At 37.7% G+C, this 17,870-nt stretch overlaps 1 protein-coding gene and 1 pseudogene across 26 annotated transcripts in view; one reads left to right on the forward strand and one right to left on the reverse strand.

Annotated features, from left to right (window-relative positions):
* Positions 1 to 17,870, reverse strand: part of Hfm1 (HFM1, ATP-dependent DNA helicase homolog) — an 86,520-nt gene that overhangs the window by 58,698 nt on the left and 9,952 nt on the right. For 14 of the 26 annotated variants that reach the window (XR_003955664.1, XR_001784709.1, XR_001784708.1 and 11 more), the window contains 7 exons: positions 12,514 to 12,776; positions 12,182 to 12,229; positions 5,856 to 5,926; positions 5,336 to 5,468; positions 4,032 to 4,183; positions 3,179 to 3,256; positions 2,815 to 2,970 (listed from right to left, as the gene is read on the reverse strand). Coding sequence is in view for 18 of the 26 variants with exons in the window: in XM_006535016.4 (XP_006535079.1) it covers positions 2,815 to 2,970; positions 3,179 to 3,256; positions 4,032 to 4,183; positions 5,336 to 5,468; positions 5,856 to 5,926; positions 12,182 to 12,229; positions 12,514 to 12,776 (901 nt within the window). In the remaining 8 variants the exon portion in view is untranslated. Of the gene's footprint in view, positions 1 to 2,814; positions 2,971 to 2,998; positions 3,257 to 4,031; positions 4,184 to 5,335; positions 5,469 to 5,855; positions 5,927 to 12,181; positions 12,230 to 12,513; positions 12,777 to 17,870 lie in introns of those variants that run through there. The other 12 variants (XM_030254592.1, XM_030254591.1, XM_011249485.1 and 9 more) reach the window with 5 other exon arrangements.
* Positions 7,878 to 8,090, forward strand: Olfr719-ps (olfactory receptor 719, pseudogene; annotated as a pseudogene).

Consider the following 17,870-nt stretch of genomic DNA (forward strand, 5'->3'; position numbering starts at 1 on the left):
AAGAGCCCAAACTAGAATTAAAATAATTTTGTTCATAAAAATCAAAGTTTCTGTGGTGCTGTAAGTCCTGGCTACTGTTCAGAACTACTGAAAATGACCGAAACTTTTGAATGTCCCTAAACATTAGCAACACAGTAACAAAGCAATGACTGCCTTATGTTGGTCTTGTAATCAAAGAATAAAGATGTGGGGGGCAGGGGCAGAAGAGTGCATCAGATCCTTTGGACCTGGACTCAGTTGTGAGGGTCCTGACATGGGTGCACCAACTGAACTGTGGTTCTCCAGGAGATCAGGAAGTGCTCTTAACCTCGGACTCATTTCTCCAGACCCCAAATAAACTCTCAAGAGATGGCAGTGCCAAAAGCACATTTCAGACGCAGTATTAGAATTACTCATCAGTTACTGATTCTGTGGCAAGTGGTTGCACTGTGTTTTACTTACGCTGACAATGAACCGCCTGGCATTAAACTCCCCAGGTCTGATCCAGGTGAATGAAGTCAATGTTAACTGAGTTCTCATTTTCACCTTTGTGGATCATGATCAGCATGGTCCTTGCAAACAGCAAATTTAAGACATGTTTACACCGAAATTCTTTACAAAGGATAACTGGATCCTTTCACAAAGATGGGTACTGTTGACTCAGAAAACAGTGCCCAAGATTTAGGATCTAGGGAGAATGACTGAGGTAAACATAATGCCTGTGGGTGTCAGGATTGGCCTGGCCTGGTCTACAATAACACAGAAGTCACTAAGGCTGTTGTAAAGCACACATGACACCACTCATAAGGATGGGTTTTCATGGCCTAGAACCAATTCTCAAGATTTAGGTGGAGAGAGTCCAGGAAAGCAGAGCATAGGTTCTGGGAGAATGAGTGGAGCCTGACTCCACAGATAGTAAAGGTTACCAGGCTGTAAAGTACACTCTGCCCCAGCATCCCAAGAAAAACACCTAAGCACCTCATTCCTTTGAAAAGATAATCCACGTGTTTGACTTCTTCTGGCTTCTCCAGTGCTTGTCTGTGTGCCCTCTATACCCCATATCTACCCATCTAAAATAATGAACATTCTATATTGTTCTTGAACATGAACAAAACCAGTCGTAACTTTAAGAATAAGAAATTTAAAAATAAAAACAAAATTTGCCAAGGGAAGAGACAATATAGCAACTATTTACAAAAGTAATTTCTAAGTATTACCTAAACCATAATAGGCTGGGAAGTAAATAGGAGTGAGGAAAAGTAAGACTATATATACTAGCTTATAAGATGTTTGCTTAAGAGCCTGGAGAGATGGCTCAAAGGTTAAGAGCACTGGCTGCTCTTCCAGAGAACCTATGTTCAATTCCTAGTACCCACATGGCAGCTCACAAGTATCTGTAACTCTAGTTCTAGAGAATCCAACACCTTCTACTGGCCTCCAAGAATACCAAGCATGTACAAGCATACATGCATGCAAAACATATAATATACATATAATAAAGTGAAAAGTTTGCTTAGGAATTAAAGAAAAGTCATACATGATTATAGAAAGTATAATAGTGGGGTTAGGGATTTGGCTCAGTGGTAGAGTATTTGCCTAGCAAGCACAATGCCCTGGGTTCGGTCCTCAGCTGTGGAAAAAGAAAGTATAATAGTGCAAACAACTATTATCTTTTATTCTCCTGTAGTAATTGTCCTCTCCGTGACTTACTGCCTCTGTCAGCTAACCTAGGCCTAGTCCTGGAAGCTTCTACCCTCCATACAATCCCATCTAGGCCTAGAATGTTTTCAGCCTCTGAGCTCATTGCTGAATACACTCACCCTTTCTATTTCTTTCTGAACTCTGGCTGGGTGGTCAACTCAGCTGTTCTAGCTCAAACTACTCTTCAAGTTGACTAATTCAATCTGCTTCTCTCTCAGCATGGGCATGTCTGATTGGCTCTGCTTGGCCTCAAAATAACTCTGGCAATGTGTTCTAATCTTCTGGCTCCTTTTCATTCTCTGACTCGTTCCCTCTTCACCTGTGTCTAGCTTGTTCTCTCTGCAACCTGTCTCTATAAAACTCTCCCAGTAAAAACTGCCTCCTCTGTGTGTGTGTGTGTGTGTGTGAGTGTGTGTATATGTGTTTTCTCTTAAATAGCCTCTCTTTCCTGTCTGTTTTCATGAGAATTGGGCATATCCTGTCCTGTCAAATCATACACGACACATTACTAGCCAAGTTATAAGGTGCCTGATATAGGTAAAACTATGAATTTTAGATAAAAGCAAATAACATATTTGTACTAAAAATATTTTATTAAATGTTATCAAATTTTATGGCTGTAACTTTATTATGTCAATGAGATCTGGCACTAATAATATTCTACATACACTTTCCTACTAAACTTATTAAGTGACTGTGATGGTTTGTATATCCTTGGACCATGGAGTGGCACCATCTGAAGGTGTGGCCTTGTTGGAATAGGTGTGACCTGGTTGGAATGGGTATGTCACTGTGGGTGTGGGTATAAGATCCTCACCCTAGTTGCCTGGAAGTCAGTCTTCCACTAGCAGCCTTTGGATGAAGACATAGAACTCTCAGCTCCTCCTGCGCCATGCCTGCCTGGATACTGCCATGCTCCCACCTTGATGATAATGGACTGAACCTCTGAACCTGTAAGCCAGCCCCAATTAAATGTTGTTTTTTATAAGACTTGCCTTGGTCATGGTGTCTGTTCACAGCAGTAAAACCCTAACTAATACAGTGACCAACAGAAAATATCAACTTCTCTGAGACCAAATTGACTAAATATCCCACAAATAATAAAAGGTGAAGCAGGTGAAGATTCTGACTTACATCCTCAGCATTGGGAATTGTTGCAGACACAGCTACAAATCTCACTGGAACAGGGCTGGCACTTTCTAAATCCCTAGATAAAGACTGTACAGTTTTCATTCTGCTAACTACAACTTCAAGAGTTGGACCACGATTTTCATCTTTAATAACATGCACCTAAGCAAGAAATCAAGAGAGAATAATTAGGTATAAAACTAAAAATTTATTTAGTCAATTAAAATACACAATATTAATACTTTTTCTTGAAAAAGTAAGCATTTTACATTTTTAAGGGACTAAATACATTATTTTATTAAAATGTCTTTTCTTTCTATCCTTTTAAATATCATCTGTGTTTATCTCTGAAAGTGAACGTGTTTACTACCTCATCAATGAGAAACAGTCGAACCAGTTGGATAAAAGAGTTGTCTCTCCACTTCCTAGTCACACTGTCCCACTTCTCCTACAGAAGAGAATACAAGTAGTTTAATCTAACAAGAAACCACAAGTATTTAAAGTATTTATTAAGACACTGATAAATTTTATCAAACATATTACAAAGGGCAGTGTTTTGGTTGAGTCTTTAAAAATCTCCCAAAGAGATGAGGATTAAAAGTTACTTGAATGATTTGAAGAGTCTTAAAGTACCAAGTCTTCAGTCTTCGAAATTTAATTATTTAACCATATATGTATTGATTTAACCACAAGTCACAATCTCTTCATATTTTATGTGTGTGAATACTCTGCTTGAACATATGTCTATGCCACATATGCATGCATGCCTGTGAAAACCAGAAAAGGACATCAGACATCCTGAGACTGGAGTTACAGATGGTGTGAGCCACCATGTCAGTGCTGGGAATCAAACTCAGGTCTTCTGGAAGAGCAGCAGTGCTCTCAACCGCTAAGCCTCCTCTCTGGGCTGCTAATTATGCCTTGTTAAGCCCTATCAAGGTACTCCTCCTATAATACATACGTGGACAAATGAATATAATGGATAAATATGACTATAAACTATCCACAATTACAAATTGGTTTGTTACTCGTTGTTCACATATGTTGTCGTTTCTCGTCCACCTTTTTATTTATAGATATTCTCTCAATTTTCTGAATGCTAGTACTTTTATCATTTTGTTTACATTTAAAATACATGCTTGCACTTTGTGTTTCCTTTTAATAATGTTTCTGAATGAAGACAAATATTTTCAAGTAAGTAATGAAATGTAAATAGTACTTACTGGAGTTGTTATAATTATATTTGCATGCTGAATCTCAAACAGGTCATCCATTACTGTATCACCAGTAAGTTCTTTACAATTCAAGCCTACTGGTCCAAACTTTTCTTTCCAGTCATCAAACCGCTGACTACAAAGGGCTTTTATTGGTGCCACTAAAATAATATATTTATTTTGAACACTAGTGTAATTTTAAAATGTTTTTTTTAAGTCTGGTTAATAAAAGTAAGCTAAAACATACATTGCTGTGTAATATTGATAAAATAAAAACTAACAATACAAACCTAGTAAGCTATAAAAGTAATCACCAAGAAGAACTAAAAATTTAAACATAAGTGATTGCTCAGGCAATCTCTAGACGGGGAGAGATGGAGCAGCAAGAGATTATTGCTTTCATGGACAGTCTTTTGTGATTAGTTATCTCTCCAAATTGTATGCATATACTATTTTGGGGACATTTACAAAATACACACATAAAAAGGAGAATAGATGTTGCTATGTAAATTTCTAAAATTGTAAAATATATGATTATTTGTTCATTTTGACTATTCTCTTTTAATAAATGTAAAGTTCAAATCCTTGATTCAGATATTTTTTATGTTCAACTCTAGAAAAACATTTCAAATTTAATGTAAGAGATGAAACCAATTGTGGCGTGTCTTTATTAAAATGTGCAGAGGGCTAGAGTTATAGTTCAGTGGTGAAGCTCTTTCCGAGCATGTGCGGAGCTCAATGTCCAGCACCACATACACACACACAAAACCCCAATAGTGTGCGGAGCTCAATGTCTAGCACCACATACACACACACACAACCCCAATAGTGTGCGGAGCTCAATGTCTAGCACCACATACACACACACAAAACCCCAATAGTGTGCGGAGCTCAATGTCTAGCACCACACACACACAAAACCCCAATAGTGTGCGGAGCTCAATGTCTAGCACCACATACACACACACAAAACCCCAATAGTGTGCGGAGCTCAATGTCTAGCACCACACACACACAAAACCCCAATAGTGTGCGGAGCTCAATGTCTAGCACCACACACACACAAAACCCCAATAGTGTGCGGAGCTCAATGTCTAGCACCACACACACACACACAAAAAACCCCAATAGTGTGGGGAGAATTTGTCGGCTGGTAGTGCTCAGTGGTAAAGTGCTGTTTACAGATTTAGTCAGAGCACCATAACTAAATAATGTTTTTAATACCAAATAATACTGTCTATGCCCTGTAATAACATTGTTTCTACTTCAATCTTTAATTATAACTAATCATAATTTTTATAATATATACTTACTGTAAACAATCTTCATGTTTAGCCATGGCAATGGTACTTCCATTAACAATCTTGTTATCGCTAGCTCAAACACTACAGTTTTCCCAGAACCAGTGGGGGCACAAATCACAAAATTCCTATCTGTGTAAAGAAGCTGAGATAAAATTGAACAATTATAAATATATAGAATTTTTTTATACATTCTCCATTTTCTAGAAAAATGTGCTTTAAGAAGACTAGGACTATTGGCTCAAGCATGTTGACCTCTCTGATTCCTACGTGTAGTCCTGCTCTAGAACTCTCATCTCAACCTCAAGAACAACACATTTTCTCATACTGTACGATTCTGTCAAAAAGATATGCTGGCCCTAAGACAAAGTCATCCCTTTACCCTTCAATGAAATTCTTATAAATTTAATAAATACAAGCCAACTCCCTATATGACTCATGCACTCACTTAAGTATTTTCTAATCTCTTAAGGCATACAAGACCACAGCTAGTGAGAAGAGGAAGATAATTAAACAAGTGGAAGATACTTACATCATCAAAGGCTTTGGATTGTATATAGTTGAAGTAAGGGAATTCTTTGAATATATTTCTAAATTTTGCCGCTTAGAATAACATTAAGGAGTTAAATATTTCAGAATTTAAAAATGTTTACTTTTAATTTAAAATTTCAGTTTTGGTGCTATTGACCCTCATAGTATCTTATAGTAATAAGGTATCTTATTAATTAAGCATTTTAAGAGTTAATGGATGGGAGCTGGAGAGATGGCTAGGCAGTTAAGCACATTTGTTCTTGCAGAGAACCTGGGTTTGATTCCTAGTACTCACATGGTGGCTCAAATTACATGGGATCTGATACCCCCTTCTGACCTCTTCAAACACAAGGTATACATGTGGTACAACATGTAGGCAAAATACTCATACATAAGACTTTTTTAAAATAAAAAAAATGGAAATTATTTTACTCTGCTTCTACATTCCTTTATTCTAAAGAGAACTTGTAAAATTCCTGTAGGAAAACAAAAGATTAAATAAGGGATATAACTTGAGAGTTAAATAGAATGAAGAAGATCTGAATATATGGAGACATGGCAATCAGAACTATTTTTAGTTTGTTCTTTTCTTGTCTTAACTAAGACACTCAATTTTTATATTTTCTTTAGTGCTCAAATTTTCAATTATTAGTTGCTAATTTTGGCTGCATGTCATTAGTGGAAATGTATTCCTGGTCAGTTAATCTTGAATCCCTTCATTATGCATATTTGCTTAATAAGATGAACTTGAATCACCCTTCCCCTTTTAGAAAGTTTAAAGATAGCAATAAGATACAAAGAGTAATTAATTAGCCTAGTCTGTACAGCAATGATTCTCAACATGTCAGTCGTGACACCTTCATAGGGTTGCCTAAGACCATCAGAAAACACGGATACTTAAATTATGGTTCATAACAGAAGCAAAATTACAGATATGAAGTGGCAACACAACAGTTTTATGGTTGGGAGTCTCCACAACAGAAGGAACTTCCAGCATTAGGAAGGTTGCAAGCCACTGCTCTAAGGTGAGACTGCTGCCAGCCTCAGGGATTTTTTAATGGTGGTCTTCTAATGAAGTTGCAATTGATCACACACAGTCATTACCACTATATGCAAAATGTATTACTAGATCTAGAAATCTCCAAAAAAGAATGAGTTTCTATCACTGGGGCATTTAGAGCTTATTAGAAGGTGGAAAGATGGCTTAGTAGTTAAGAGTACTTGTTTTCTTGCAGAGAATCCAAATTCTATCCTAGCATCAACAGCAGGCAATTTACAAACACTTGTGATCTAGTTTCAGTGACCCTTAAACTCCTACATATACAGGCACACACATACAAATAAAAGTATGTTAAAAATTTAAAAATACATTTGAAAGCACAGTTGTCTAACAACTATTTTATAAGGCATTTAAGCACTCAAGGGTTGTTCTAGTAATGCTTTTAAAACGTTTACATCAGATTTATATGACTTCTCTGTCTAAATTTCCCCCTTTCCCTCCAAGAAAATGGTTATAAGACCCTACATCCTATTTCCCAACTCTTTCCCTTCAATCTCCTATGACCCTTTATTGCTCTGACTTCAGATCCTCTGACCTTCCCTCATACTCTCCCCCTCTATTTATAATGGACTCTACTATTCAGAAACATTGGCCATGTACCTGCCATGACATGCCTTTAAGCTTCATTTTCCCTCGAATTTCCTTCTCTTGCACCTTATGGCTTACATCTCACCATATTAAGAAGGCCTTCAACAATATGAACTAACCAGTATCCCCCGGAGCTCGTGTCTCTAGCTGTATATATATCAGAAGATGACCTAGTCGGCCATCACTGGGAAGAGAGGCCCATTGGTCTTGCAAACTTTATAGGCCTCAGTACAGGGGAATGCCAGGGCCAAGAAGGGGAGTGGGTGGGTAGGGGAGTGGGTGGGGGGGTAATGGGGAACTTTCAGGATAGCATTTGAAATGTATATAAAGAAAATATCTAATAAAAAAAGAAAAGCTTTCTTTTCTTCACCTGCAGTGCCCACCTGCTCTGTCTCTCACCTGCTCTCTGTCTCTTTGTTCTATGGTACCCTCCTCTTCATGTACGTGAGTCATGGGTCTACACCAGGTGAAAACCAGGATAAAATGTATTCTCTGTTCTACACAGTTGTGATTCCTCTGCTAAACCCCTTTATTTACAGCTTAAGAAACAAGGAAGTTTTGTGTGCTTTGAGAAAAGTCATTAAATAATATATAATTTCTGAATATTTCAAAGCCTTTTCCATCCTTTTCCTCTCTTTTGAATTTCATCATTATATTTGATTTTGTATTTTGCACATAATTGAAAATTCACATATTGTTAAATAAAAAATACAGTTTAGACTGTGAAAAAAAATAAAGAAGGCCTTCCCTGTATATTTTATTAAATTCAGTATCTTGAGCCTTCAATTCCAACAGTCCTAATTTCATTCTCCTTTACCTTTTCTCACAATTATTCAGCTCTAACTCACCCCTACCTCCCATTGCAAAAACCTCTTTTCTTAATCGGTATATTCTGCAAGCTCACAACAGTGCCTAAGTTAATGTATGTTTGCACTTATTAAACCATGTAGTTAATTTCTAAATTATTATTTCATTTTACTTTCAGCATGTCATAATATTGTCATAATATATACAGAGCAGACACACATATACACACAAATGAAAATAAAAACTTTAAAAATATATTTGAAACATGTATATGAAGATATATATGTGACAAAATAAAAATAAAATTTAGAGTTTGACAGTCAATCAGCTTTTGAAAGAATAACAGTTTCCCTCAAGGAATATTTTCCATATAAAATATTTATTTATAACAAGCCTAAGAGAGGCCTTTCATGCTGTCTTTTCTCTCATTAGATAGTTCTACATCAATTTATAGTCACAAAAATGAATCTTTGAAACAGAGTAGACATAGATTCAGTCTCCCAGTGCAAAATAAACCTCAGCTGGTAGATGCATCGTCTACTAGCACTGAACACTCAAAACCAAATGTGTCTTTTGCTCCACAGGCTTTCAGCAGTGTGCTGCTCTTATCTCTTATCCTGAAGGATGTCTGCTGGCACAACTGCAGGCTGCAGCTCTGACGCCAGAGAGGTCTGACAAGAGTTGGTGTTGTCCTGAGGATCTAATTGGAGTCAAATACTAAGAAAGAATTTGTAAGCACGTGTAGAGAGAATTTCTTGTGTACTGTGTGGAAGCATCACCTGTCAATAAAAAACTGATGGCCTATTAGCAAAAGGCAGGAGATAGAAGGTGGGAGTTCCAGGAGAGAGAGGAACTCTGGGACATAGTGATATGCAAGACATTTGCCCAGACTCTGAGGAGGCAGACGTTCTTCCGGGTTCCTGTGCATCAGCAAGCTCCTCAGGCCAGCACGTGCTTATGGTAGCTAGCTCTGGCCCCCTCCACTAAGGCTAGCAGGCTGCCCTTGCCAGCCTTTGATCTGTTTGTCCTCCTGTGAGAGCTGAGCCTCAACATGTCCATGGGCACCTATCAGGCCCAGTTCTGGGAAGTCTTTTTGTCTGCTGGCATGTGCGGAGGCTCTGGTTCCTTACTAGCTCTCTTTTACAGGGGTTTAGCCTCCTGCCTGGCTAGGAAACTGTGTGGAAGCATCACCTGTCAATAAAAACTGATGGCCTATTAGCAAATGGCAGGAAATAGAAGGTAGGGGTTCCAGCAGAGAGAGACAGAGACAGACAGACAGAGACAGACAGAAGACAGACTCTGGGAGATAGTAATATGCTAGAGATTTCCCCAGACTGTGAGGAGACAGACATATGAAACTGAGGAGAGGTAACTAACCATGTGGCACACATAAAATAGAATAAATGGGTTATATAGTTACAAGCCAATCAGGATCATGCCCAAGCTTATAACCCAGGCATTTATTCACATATAACTAAGTCTCAGAGTCATTATTTAGGAACTGAAGCACCAGTAGAAAAGACCTTGGTTACATATATGTGTCCAAACAATCCACAAACTCTTCTGTTGCTTACTCTGAACACATACTTTTAAATAACAAAGTACAGAAGATCAGTGAATTTGGCAATATATTAAATTGTTAAAAAAAATAAACCAACGTGAACAACTATAGACTTAACAATGACATCTAAATAGTAGAACCACATCAGAGTGCTACTATAACATGAAAAATCCTTAAAATTCTTCAAAGGATAGCTTTAAACCATCAAAATGCTTCTAACAAAAGAACACCCCATCATACAGATAACCAGATAAGGTTTTTAATTTTATTTTTGAGATATAATTATATTTCTCTGTCCTTCTTCTCCCTCCAACTCCTCACCTATTCCTCTCTACCCCCTTTAAATTCATGACTTCTTTTTCTCTAATTGTTCTTTCATGCGTATATTTAGGAATATAAAATACATATTATACAATATAATATAATGTTATATAGTATTGTATATAATTATATTATAAAATGTATAAAATATGCATATTATATAATGTACAATAATATAATATACATATTATATTCTAAAATGTAACCTACTCAGTCCATATAATGTTACTTGTACGTGTATTTTCAAGGCTGACTGTTTGGCACAGGACAACCATCTGGTGTGCTCTTCCCTGGGGAAGACCATCTCTCCTACTCCCAGCTCTCCTCAGTTGCCTATAGTTCTTCCTGTAGGGTTGAGGCCTCCTGGACTTTTCCTCATCCATGTTGACATGCTCATTGATATGATTCTTGTTCACCTCATGTTTGGGTAGTCATGTTGCCCAAACTTTATAGTTTCCAGTGTTACTAGGAGACACACTCTCATGGCAATACTCCGATCCTCTGGTTCTTACAGTCTATGCTTTCTCTTTTGCAATGTTTTTTGAGCCTTAGGTGTGGGAGTGTTTTATAGTGTATCCACTGGGATTGAACTCCACTAATCTGCATTTTGATTGGTTGTGGTTTTCTGTAATGGACTCTGTCTATTACAAAGATGTTTCCTTGTTAAGGGTAAAAACTACACTTATCGGTAGGTGAAAGGACAAATGTTTAGAATGTTGCCAGGGATTGTGCTGGCTTAGTAAAGTGGTAGTTGTAGGATCTCCTCTAAGATCCATGATTTCACTATCATTGAGCAGTTAGTTATGTTTCCAGTACCAGCATGATTTCTCTGTTATGAGTGGATCATAAGTCCAATTAGGGAGATGTTTTAGCTCCAAGGTATACATGCCACTACTGCACCCTTAAGACTATTGTACCACACTAGCTGTTGATGTAGTTCACAGGTGTCATGGCTAATGGTTGGCTGCCTCCTTCCTTTGGAAGCTGTTGACCTCAGGTGTCTTCCCTTGCTCTCTATTTTATATATTGAGGCAGATTCTCTTGCTATAACTGGAGCTTACTGTTTCAGGCTATTCTAGCTAAGTCACCTTGCTCTGGTGACTCCATCTTCACTCTCTAGCTCCATTACAGGCTACCATGCCAGCCTAGCTTTTGCTGGATTCTAACATTGGTTTCCTGTTTATGGAACCATTTGGGAAAGATTAGGAAGTGTGGAAAAGGTATGTCATTGGGAGTAGGCTTTGAGGTTTCAAAAGACTGCTGCTATTCTCAGGCTCTCTCCCCTTCTACTTGCAGATCAAAATGTGAGCTCTCAGCTAGCTGTTCCAGCCAACATGCTTGCTGCTTGCTGCCACTCTGCCCTTGCATGATGGACTCTTCACCCTCTGAAACCGTAAGCCAAAGTAAATGCTTTCTTTTGTAAACTGCGTATTGCTTCAGTCATGGTGTTTTATCACAGCAATAGAAAAATATCCAAGACACTACTCAGTAATCAGAAACTCATTTTCTTCTTTGTAGATGTAAAAGGAGTATTATTACAAGAATATTCTGAATACATTCAAGTAGTCACATTAGAAATGTCTAGGTATACAAACTTGATTTTCATAAACTTCAAATGAGATTCCTTCTAAAATTTTAGTTAGTAAAATGTTCTCAAATCCACAAAAAGCTGCATTTGCGTAGAGTTTCCCTATTTGGTTTATATCTGTATTTGTATGTACAAGTCAATATATCAAAGTTCTTCCAAGACCACAATTATGATTTCTGTGTTTATATTATCACAGCCTGAAAACAGTTCATAAACTAGAAAGCCTGCAAGTCACACTTGGAACAGCTCTGACATTCATAGTGTGTCTCTTACATGATCCAAGACTTATTTTTCTATCTTTTTCAATGCTACCCAAAGTAAACACACAAGAGTACAATGAAACAAAATCTTGAAATATATGATTTGATAAATGTAAAGTAGCTATTATGAAATAAAGGATACGGATTTCCGTGACAGCTTTCAAAGAACCTAAGCCATTTGGGGTTATTCCTAAAAAAAAAAAAAAAAAAAAAAAAACCTACATAACTATATGGATTTTTAAACACTTTCCATAAAAAGCTCCAATAACATTTGTATAACATTTACTGAGAGGTAAGTTAAAAAGGTAAAAACAGAGCTAAAAAATATAAAATATATAAGGAAATGCATAAATTACACATGGTAAGAGAACTTATTTACTCTATTTTGTATTCTTCTTTATGCTAAGAAATGCAAATTAGTTTATATTTTCATAAAAAGCAACTAACTAAATAGGCAAATAAATAAGAAATTACCTTGAATATCATGAGGCTGAGATGCAGCAGGAAATGATGGTGCTTTGAATATGTCTTTTCCAATTCCAGAAGCAGAAAAAGCATCATTTGCTTTGAATTTGTTTGTAGAATACTGACGTTTCTGCTTACTATTGCTACACGTCCATGCATTCTCTTTGCTTATTTTCGTTTGGGTAAGTTTCACTGGGCTGATATGAGAACTCAAGTTTAAACTTCCATCAGCATAGTCACAGTCATGTTCACTGTCACATGTTCTAGACAGTCTGAGATAAACACACCACGTTTTCTGCTTTTAACAGTTGCTCAAAAACTAGCGTAAAATTATTCTCTTAAAAATACCCATAACTATAGTTTATCATTTTCCTAAAACTCATCTAAGTTTTTGTGGCAGGCTGTCTCCAAGTTGGCTCCAATGGTCCTTGTCTTCTGGTAGTCACAGTCGTTTATGATCTACAAACGGACTCACTAAGCCAGAACTGACCTGTGTCACTGCATACATTCTAGTAAGTAGTACTATACACAGGTAATTCTGAGCTATGCTTGATAATACTATAAGCTCATGAAGACATTTTCCCTTCCACAAGGATTCTTGGATAGATTATGCTACAGAGAGCTAGTCAGCATACCATGGAAACACATTTTAAAACCCTGGAGAGGCCCATGTGGAGAGGCACTGAAGGCTCCTGTCAACAGTCAACACCAACTTGACAGACAAAAGGGGTAGTTGACAAAAAGTGAACCAAGAATCCTTGGGAGACATCAGGTGACTATATACAATGTGACTGATTGTGGCCTTTTGTGAAACCCCAATTATGCTTTTTCATGGGAGACCCCAGGCTCAAGCTACTAATTAACTTGTTCCTAACACATAAAAAACATTAAAACTAACAAAGTTTACTGTTGTTTTAAGCCAGTAGGCTTTGGAGTAAGTTATTCACAGCAACAGATATCTAATTAAACTGATGAAAGTCAGCTAAGTGCTGAGGTAGGGGACTCGCTAAATAAATCCTAACAGCAGTTTCTCTAATTGAGTTAATACAGGATGCAGAGTCCCTTTTGCAGGGTCCTGGCCTTGTAGATGAATTCAAAAGGAGCACAGGAGGCAATCTGAGGATGATTCGGTGTAGTTAGAGATGTGAGAAAGGAACTAGAAAGAGGGAGGGAAGGAAGTAACATTTTCTGAGTTTGAAGTTAGAAAGCAGACAAGTTCACTGGCAAGTCTACAAACAACTGCACGGAGGGAGGGTCCTCAACCTACCTAATTCTGTAACCCTGTAATACTGCGCCTCATGCTGTGGTGAACCCCAACTATAAAATTATTGTTGTTACTACTTCATAACTGTAATTTTGCTACTGCTGTGAAGTGTGATGTAAAATCTCTTTTCCTATGGTCTTAGGTGACCCCTGTGAAAGGATCATTCAACCCCCATAAAGGGGTCGTAACGTTACCACAGGCTGAGAACTGACGCTCTAAGGGACAGATTTTCCTTCTATTTTCATACCTTGCCTTCAGCTGTGTAATTATTTCTTTTCATTTTCAGCTTTGTTTGGTTTTTAGGTTACAAAACCAGACTTTTGTCTTTAACACACTCGTGTGTGTGTGTGTGTGTGTGTGTGTGTGTGTGTGTGTATCTGCCTGCCTGTCTGTGTCTTTTCTCTGGGGAGATTCCTGGCCATGACCAGACACAGAAGGTGCCTTTTGTAAAGGATATTACTAACTAGCAAAACTAACCATTGGAAAAGCATAGTATTATCAAGCATGCCATTTGTGCTAGAAGATGCTGAGACATCTACGTTCATATGTATAGCTCCCAGTCAACTGAATCTTCCTTGGCCCTATGGTTCACCACTCTTTACTTGAAATCTAGTTTTCATGTTAATTCTGAGATATAGTAGTAGTCTCACTGTGTAGCCCTGCTTAGCCTAGAACATGCCATGCAACCCGGCCTGGCCCTGAACATCTAGCGATCCTTTTGCTTTTGCCTCTGAGTACTGAGGTTACAGGCTATCTCTGTTTTGTTTAGTTTGTTTTATGTAGGCATCTGAAACTATAAGCCTCCTCTCATGGCCACTGTCACTGTGTCACACAGGCCTAGGTGTGCTGTGCTTTCACTTCACATGCCTTTAGGGGTGTTTTGTTCTCATTTGACTCAGGCTGTTTCCTGTGTTGTTCGGTCTCCATGAATTTGTGTGTATTCTTTAGTTTCTCTTGCTGTTGATTTGCAATTTTTCTATTGTGGTCAGACAGAATATAAGAAATTATTTAAAATTTTTATATATTTGTTCCATTGGCTGCAGACAATGTATATTCTGCAGTGTCTGCATGGACTTTCTGTAGATGTTGTGAGGTCTCTGATCTTTGAAGGCATTTAACCCAGATGATTCTTTGTTCATATTTTGTTAAAAGGACATATTTATTGGTGAGAATAAAATACTGAATAGAATATTGGTAAGTCACACACTTACTATTTTGTTGGAGTTAATCTGCTTCTTTGTATCCAGTAATCTTTTATGAAACTGGGTGCACTGACGTTCAATGTTTAAAACTTATGCTTAGAATCATATCTTCTTGATATATTGCTTCCATAATTGGTAAGAAGTGTCTTTTTCTATCTCTGATTTTGGTTTGAAATCTGTTTTGTCTAATTTTAGAATGGCAATGTCTTTTTGCTTTTTAGTTCCATTTGCTTAAAATACCTTTCCCTGTCCTTTCACCCCAAGATTGCACCTGCCTTTGACGGTATAGTGCATTTCTTAAAGGCACCAAATGGATGCTGTTTCTCTTTTCTTTCCTTCCCATATCGCAACTACTACCACTACTATTACTGTTATGATGATGATGATGATGATGATGATGATGATGATTGTTTTTCAAAATAGGGTCATCCAATGTAGCTCCACCTGTCCTGAAACCCACTATGCAGACCAGACTGGCCTTGAACTTATAGAAATCTACCTGCCTCAGCCTTCCAGGTGCTGGGATTAAAGGCAGGTGCCACTACACCCATCTCTGGATCCTTTTTTTTTTTTTTAAATCTAGTCTATTTGTCTTTAGGAAATTGATGCCATTAATATTTAATTATTGAAAGGCATGCATTAATTCCTTTCATTTTGCTGATTTGTGTTGTTTGGTGATTTCCTATCCTTTATTTATTTAATGGTTCCTGGTGGTTTTTCTTCCTATAACCTTATAGATGTGTTTGTTTCTCTATATCTAGAGAATTCCTTTAAGTATCTTATAAAGTGCTGTCTTAGTGGCATAGAGTTTTTTAGTTTGTTTTCATTGTAGAAAGTCTATCAATTATGACAGACAGTTTTTCTAGATATAGTAATCTGTACTCTCAGTAACTTTAAGAGAGTGAAATGATTCATTTCATGCCCTTTCACTTAAAATTCTTTTTGAGAAACCTGCTATTATTCTGATAGGCTTATTTTTTATTTCTTTGTTTTTTATAGTTAATGGTTTGCATATAATATGGCACAGGAAGTCAAAGCACAACCTCAATATGAAAATACAGTAATAATCACTTAAATAACAATCTCTTCAACTCTGATCCTTTTAGGAAATAGAACAATACTGATAGTCCTGTGTGTATTAAGATAAAAGCTACTGCATTATGAATGGCAGAGAAAAACAAGTGATTAGACAAAGAACTAGAAGAGGTAAAGTAAACAATGACAGGTAACAAATGTGACCTGAAGTTTCCCTTTCTAAGTACCAGCTTCCACGCTACCGGAAGGTGCCACGCAAACTCCCACAGGAGAGATGCGACCAAGAGTTATACCCAGCTGGACACCTGTGAACCACAACAATGACCAGCATGGCGTGATAACCTAGGGGTGCGGCTGTGGCCTCACATTTGTTGCAAGTCTCACATCTCTAGCTGGTTGTAAGACCCACTCACCAGAAGAGAAATCATGCTGTTACAGGAACCCTAACCAACCACCCAGAGCCTTACTAAACCAGCATAACCCCTGACACCCATTCACAGCATCTTATGCCCACACATCAGTGTAGCCCTCACTCCTCATCAAGAAACCTTCTCTTTGCAACAGACTGAGACATTACAGAAAAGTACAACTAATCATGAGTTGTGGAGTCTAGTTCCCATGGCTACATCTACAAAACACTTCCAAACCTAAGTCTCAGAGAATGCTGTGGAACTGGGGTGAGAAAAGACTGTGAGAGCCAGAGGATCAGGGAGTTTGTTGTGATATTGTGTTTCCTAGGAAGATCAGACCAGTATGAGTGCTGAAACATGAGCTGAACAAGGATGACAACACATGCTAACAGGGATTTGGGGGTAAAGATGCCCAAGAGGCCTCAGTCCTATAATAAGAACTACAGGCAACCAAAGAATGCTAAGGATGGGACAAATAGTCTTCCTTGGGAAGAGCACACCAACTGGTTATCCAATATCAAATGGTCAATCATGAAAACACATACAAGTAACATAATCAGACTCAACAGGTTGCACTTATGTATTTAGGAACATACATGTATATGCATATATGTACATAACAACATTTAATGAAAATAGAGTCTATGCTTTTAAAAGAGAATAAGGATGTGTCTAAGTTAGTGTTTTACTGCTGTGAACAGGCCCAATGACCAAGGCAGCTCTTATAAGGACAACATTTAATTGGGACTGGCTTACAGGTTCAGCCCATTATTAAGGCTGGAACATAGAAGTATCTAGGCAGGCATGGTGCAGGAGGAGCTGAGAGTTCTACATCTTTATCTGAAGGCTGCTAGCAGAATACTCACTTCCAGACAGCTAGGACTACGGTATTAAGGCCCACACCCACAGTGACACACCTACTCCAACAAGGCCACACCTCCTAACAGTGCCACTCCCTAGCCCAAGCATATACAAACCATCACAGGAGGGGTATATGGGAAGGTTTAGAGGGAGAAAAGAAACAGGAAATGGCATTATTATAATCTCAAAAAAATAAGAGAAAAAAATTTTTAAGAAGAAATACAATCAGAAATGTAACCTAAAATAATCCCAGTTCTCAGGAGGCTAAGGCATAGAAACTCCCAAAACCAAGAGATTGGCCTGCTAATGTAAGATTTTTTTTGTTTGTTTTCAAGTTGTCTTTCTCAGGTATGTTAACAGCAGTAGGAAGTTAACACGTGTGAGAATATATAATATACATACTTAGTTTCTGCCCCTGCTGGCCTGTCACTTTACTGTTAATCTATTCATCTTCTAATTTATGAAAAGGGTCATTTTGGAGTATAGCTAAAAATATATTATTTAGAACCAAGCATGGCAGAATATGCCTTTAAAGCCAGTAATGAGGAGGTAAAGGCAAGATTTCTGTACTTTTGAGCTCAAGCTGGTCTACAT

This window comes from Mus musculus, chromosome 5, assembly GCF_000001635.26.
Source record: "Mus musculus strain C57BL/6J chromosome 5, GRCm38.p6 C57BL/6J".
Lineage (NCBI taxonomy): Eukaryota > Metazoa > Chordata > Mammalia > Rodentia > Muridae > Mus > Mus musculus.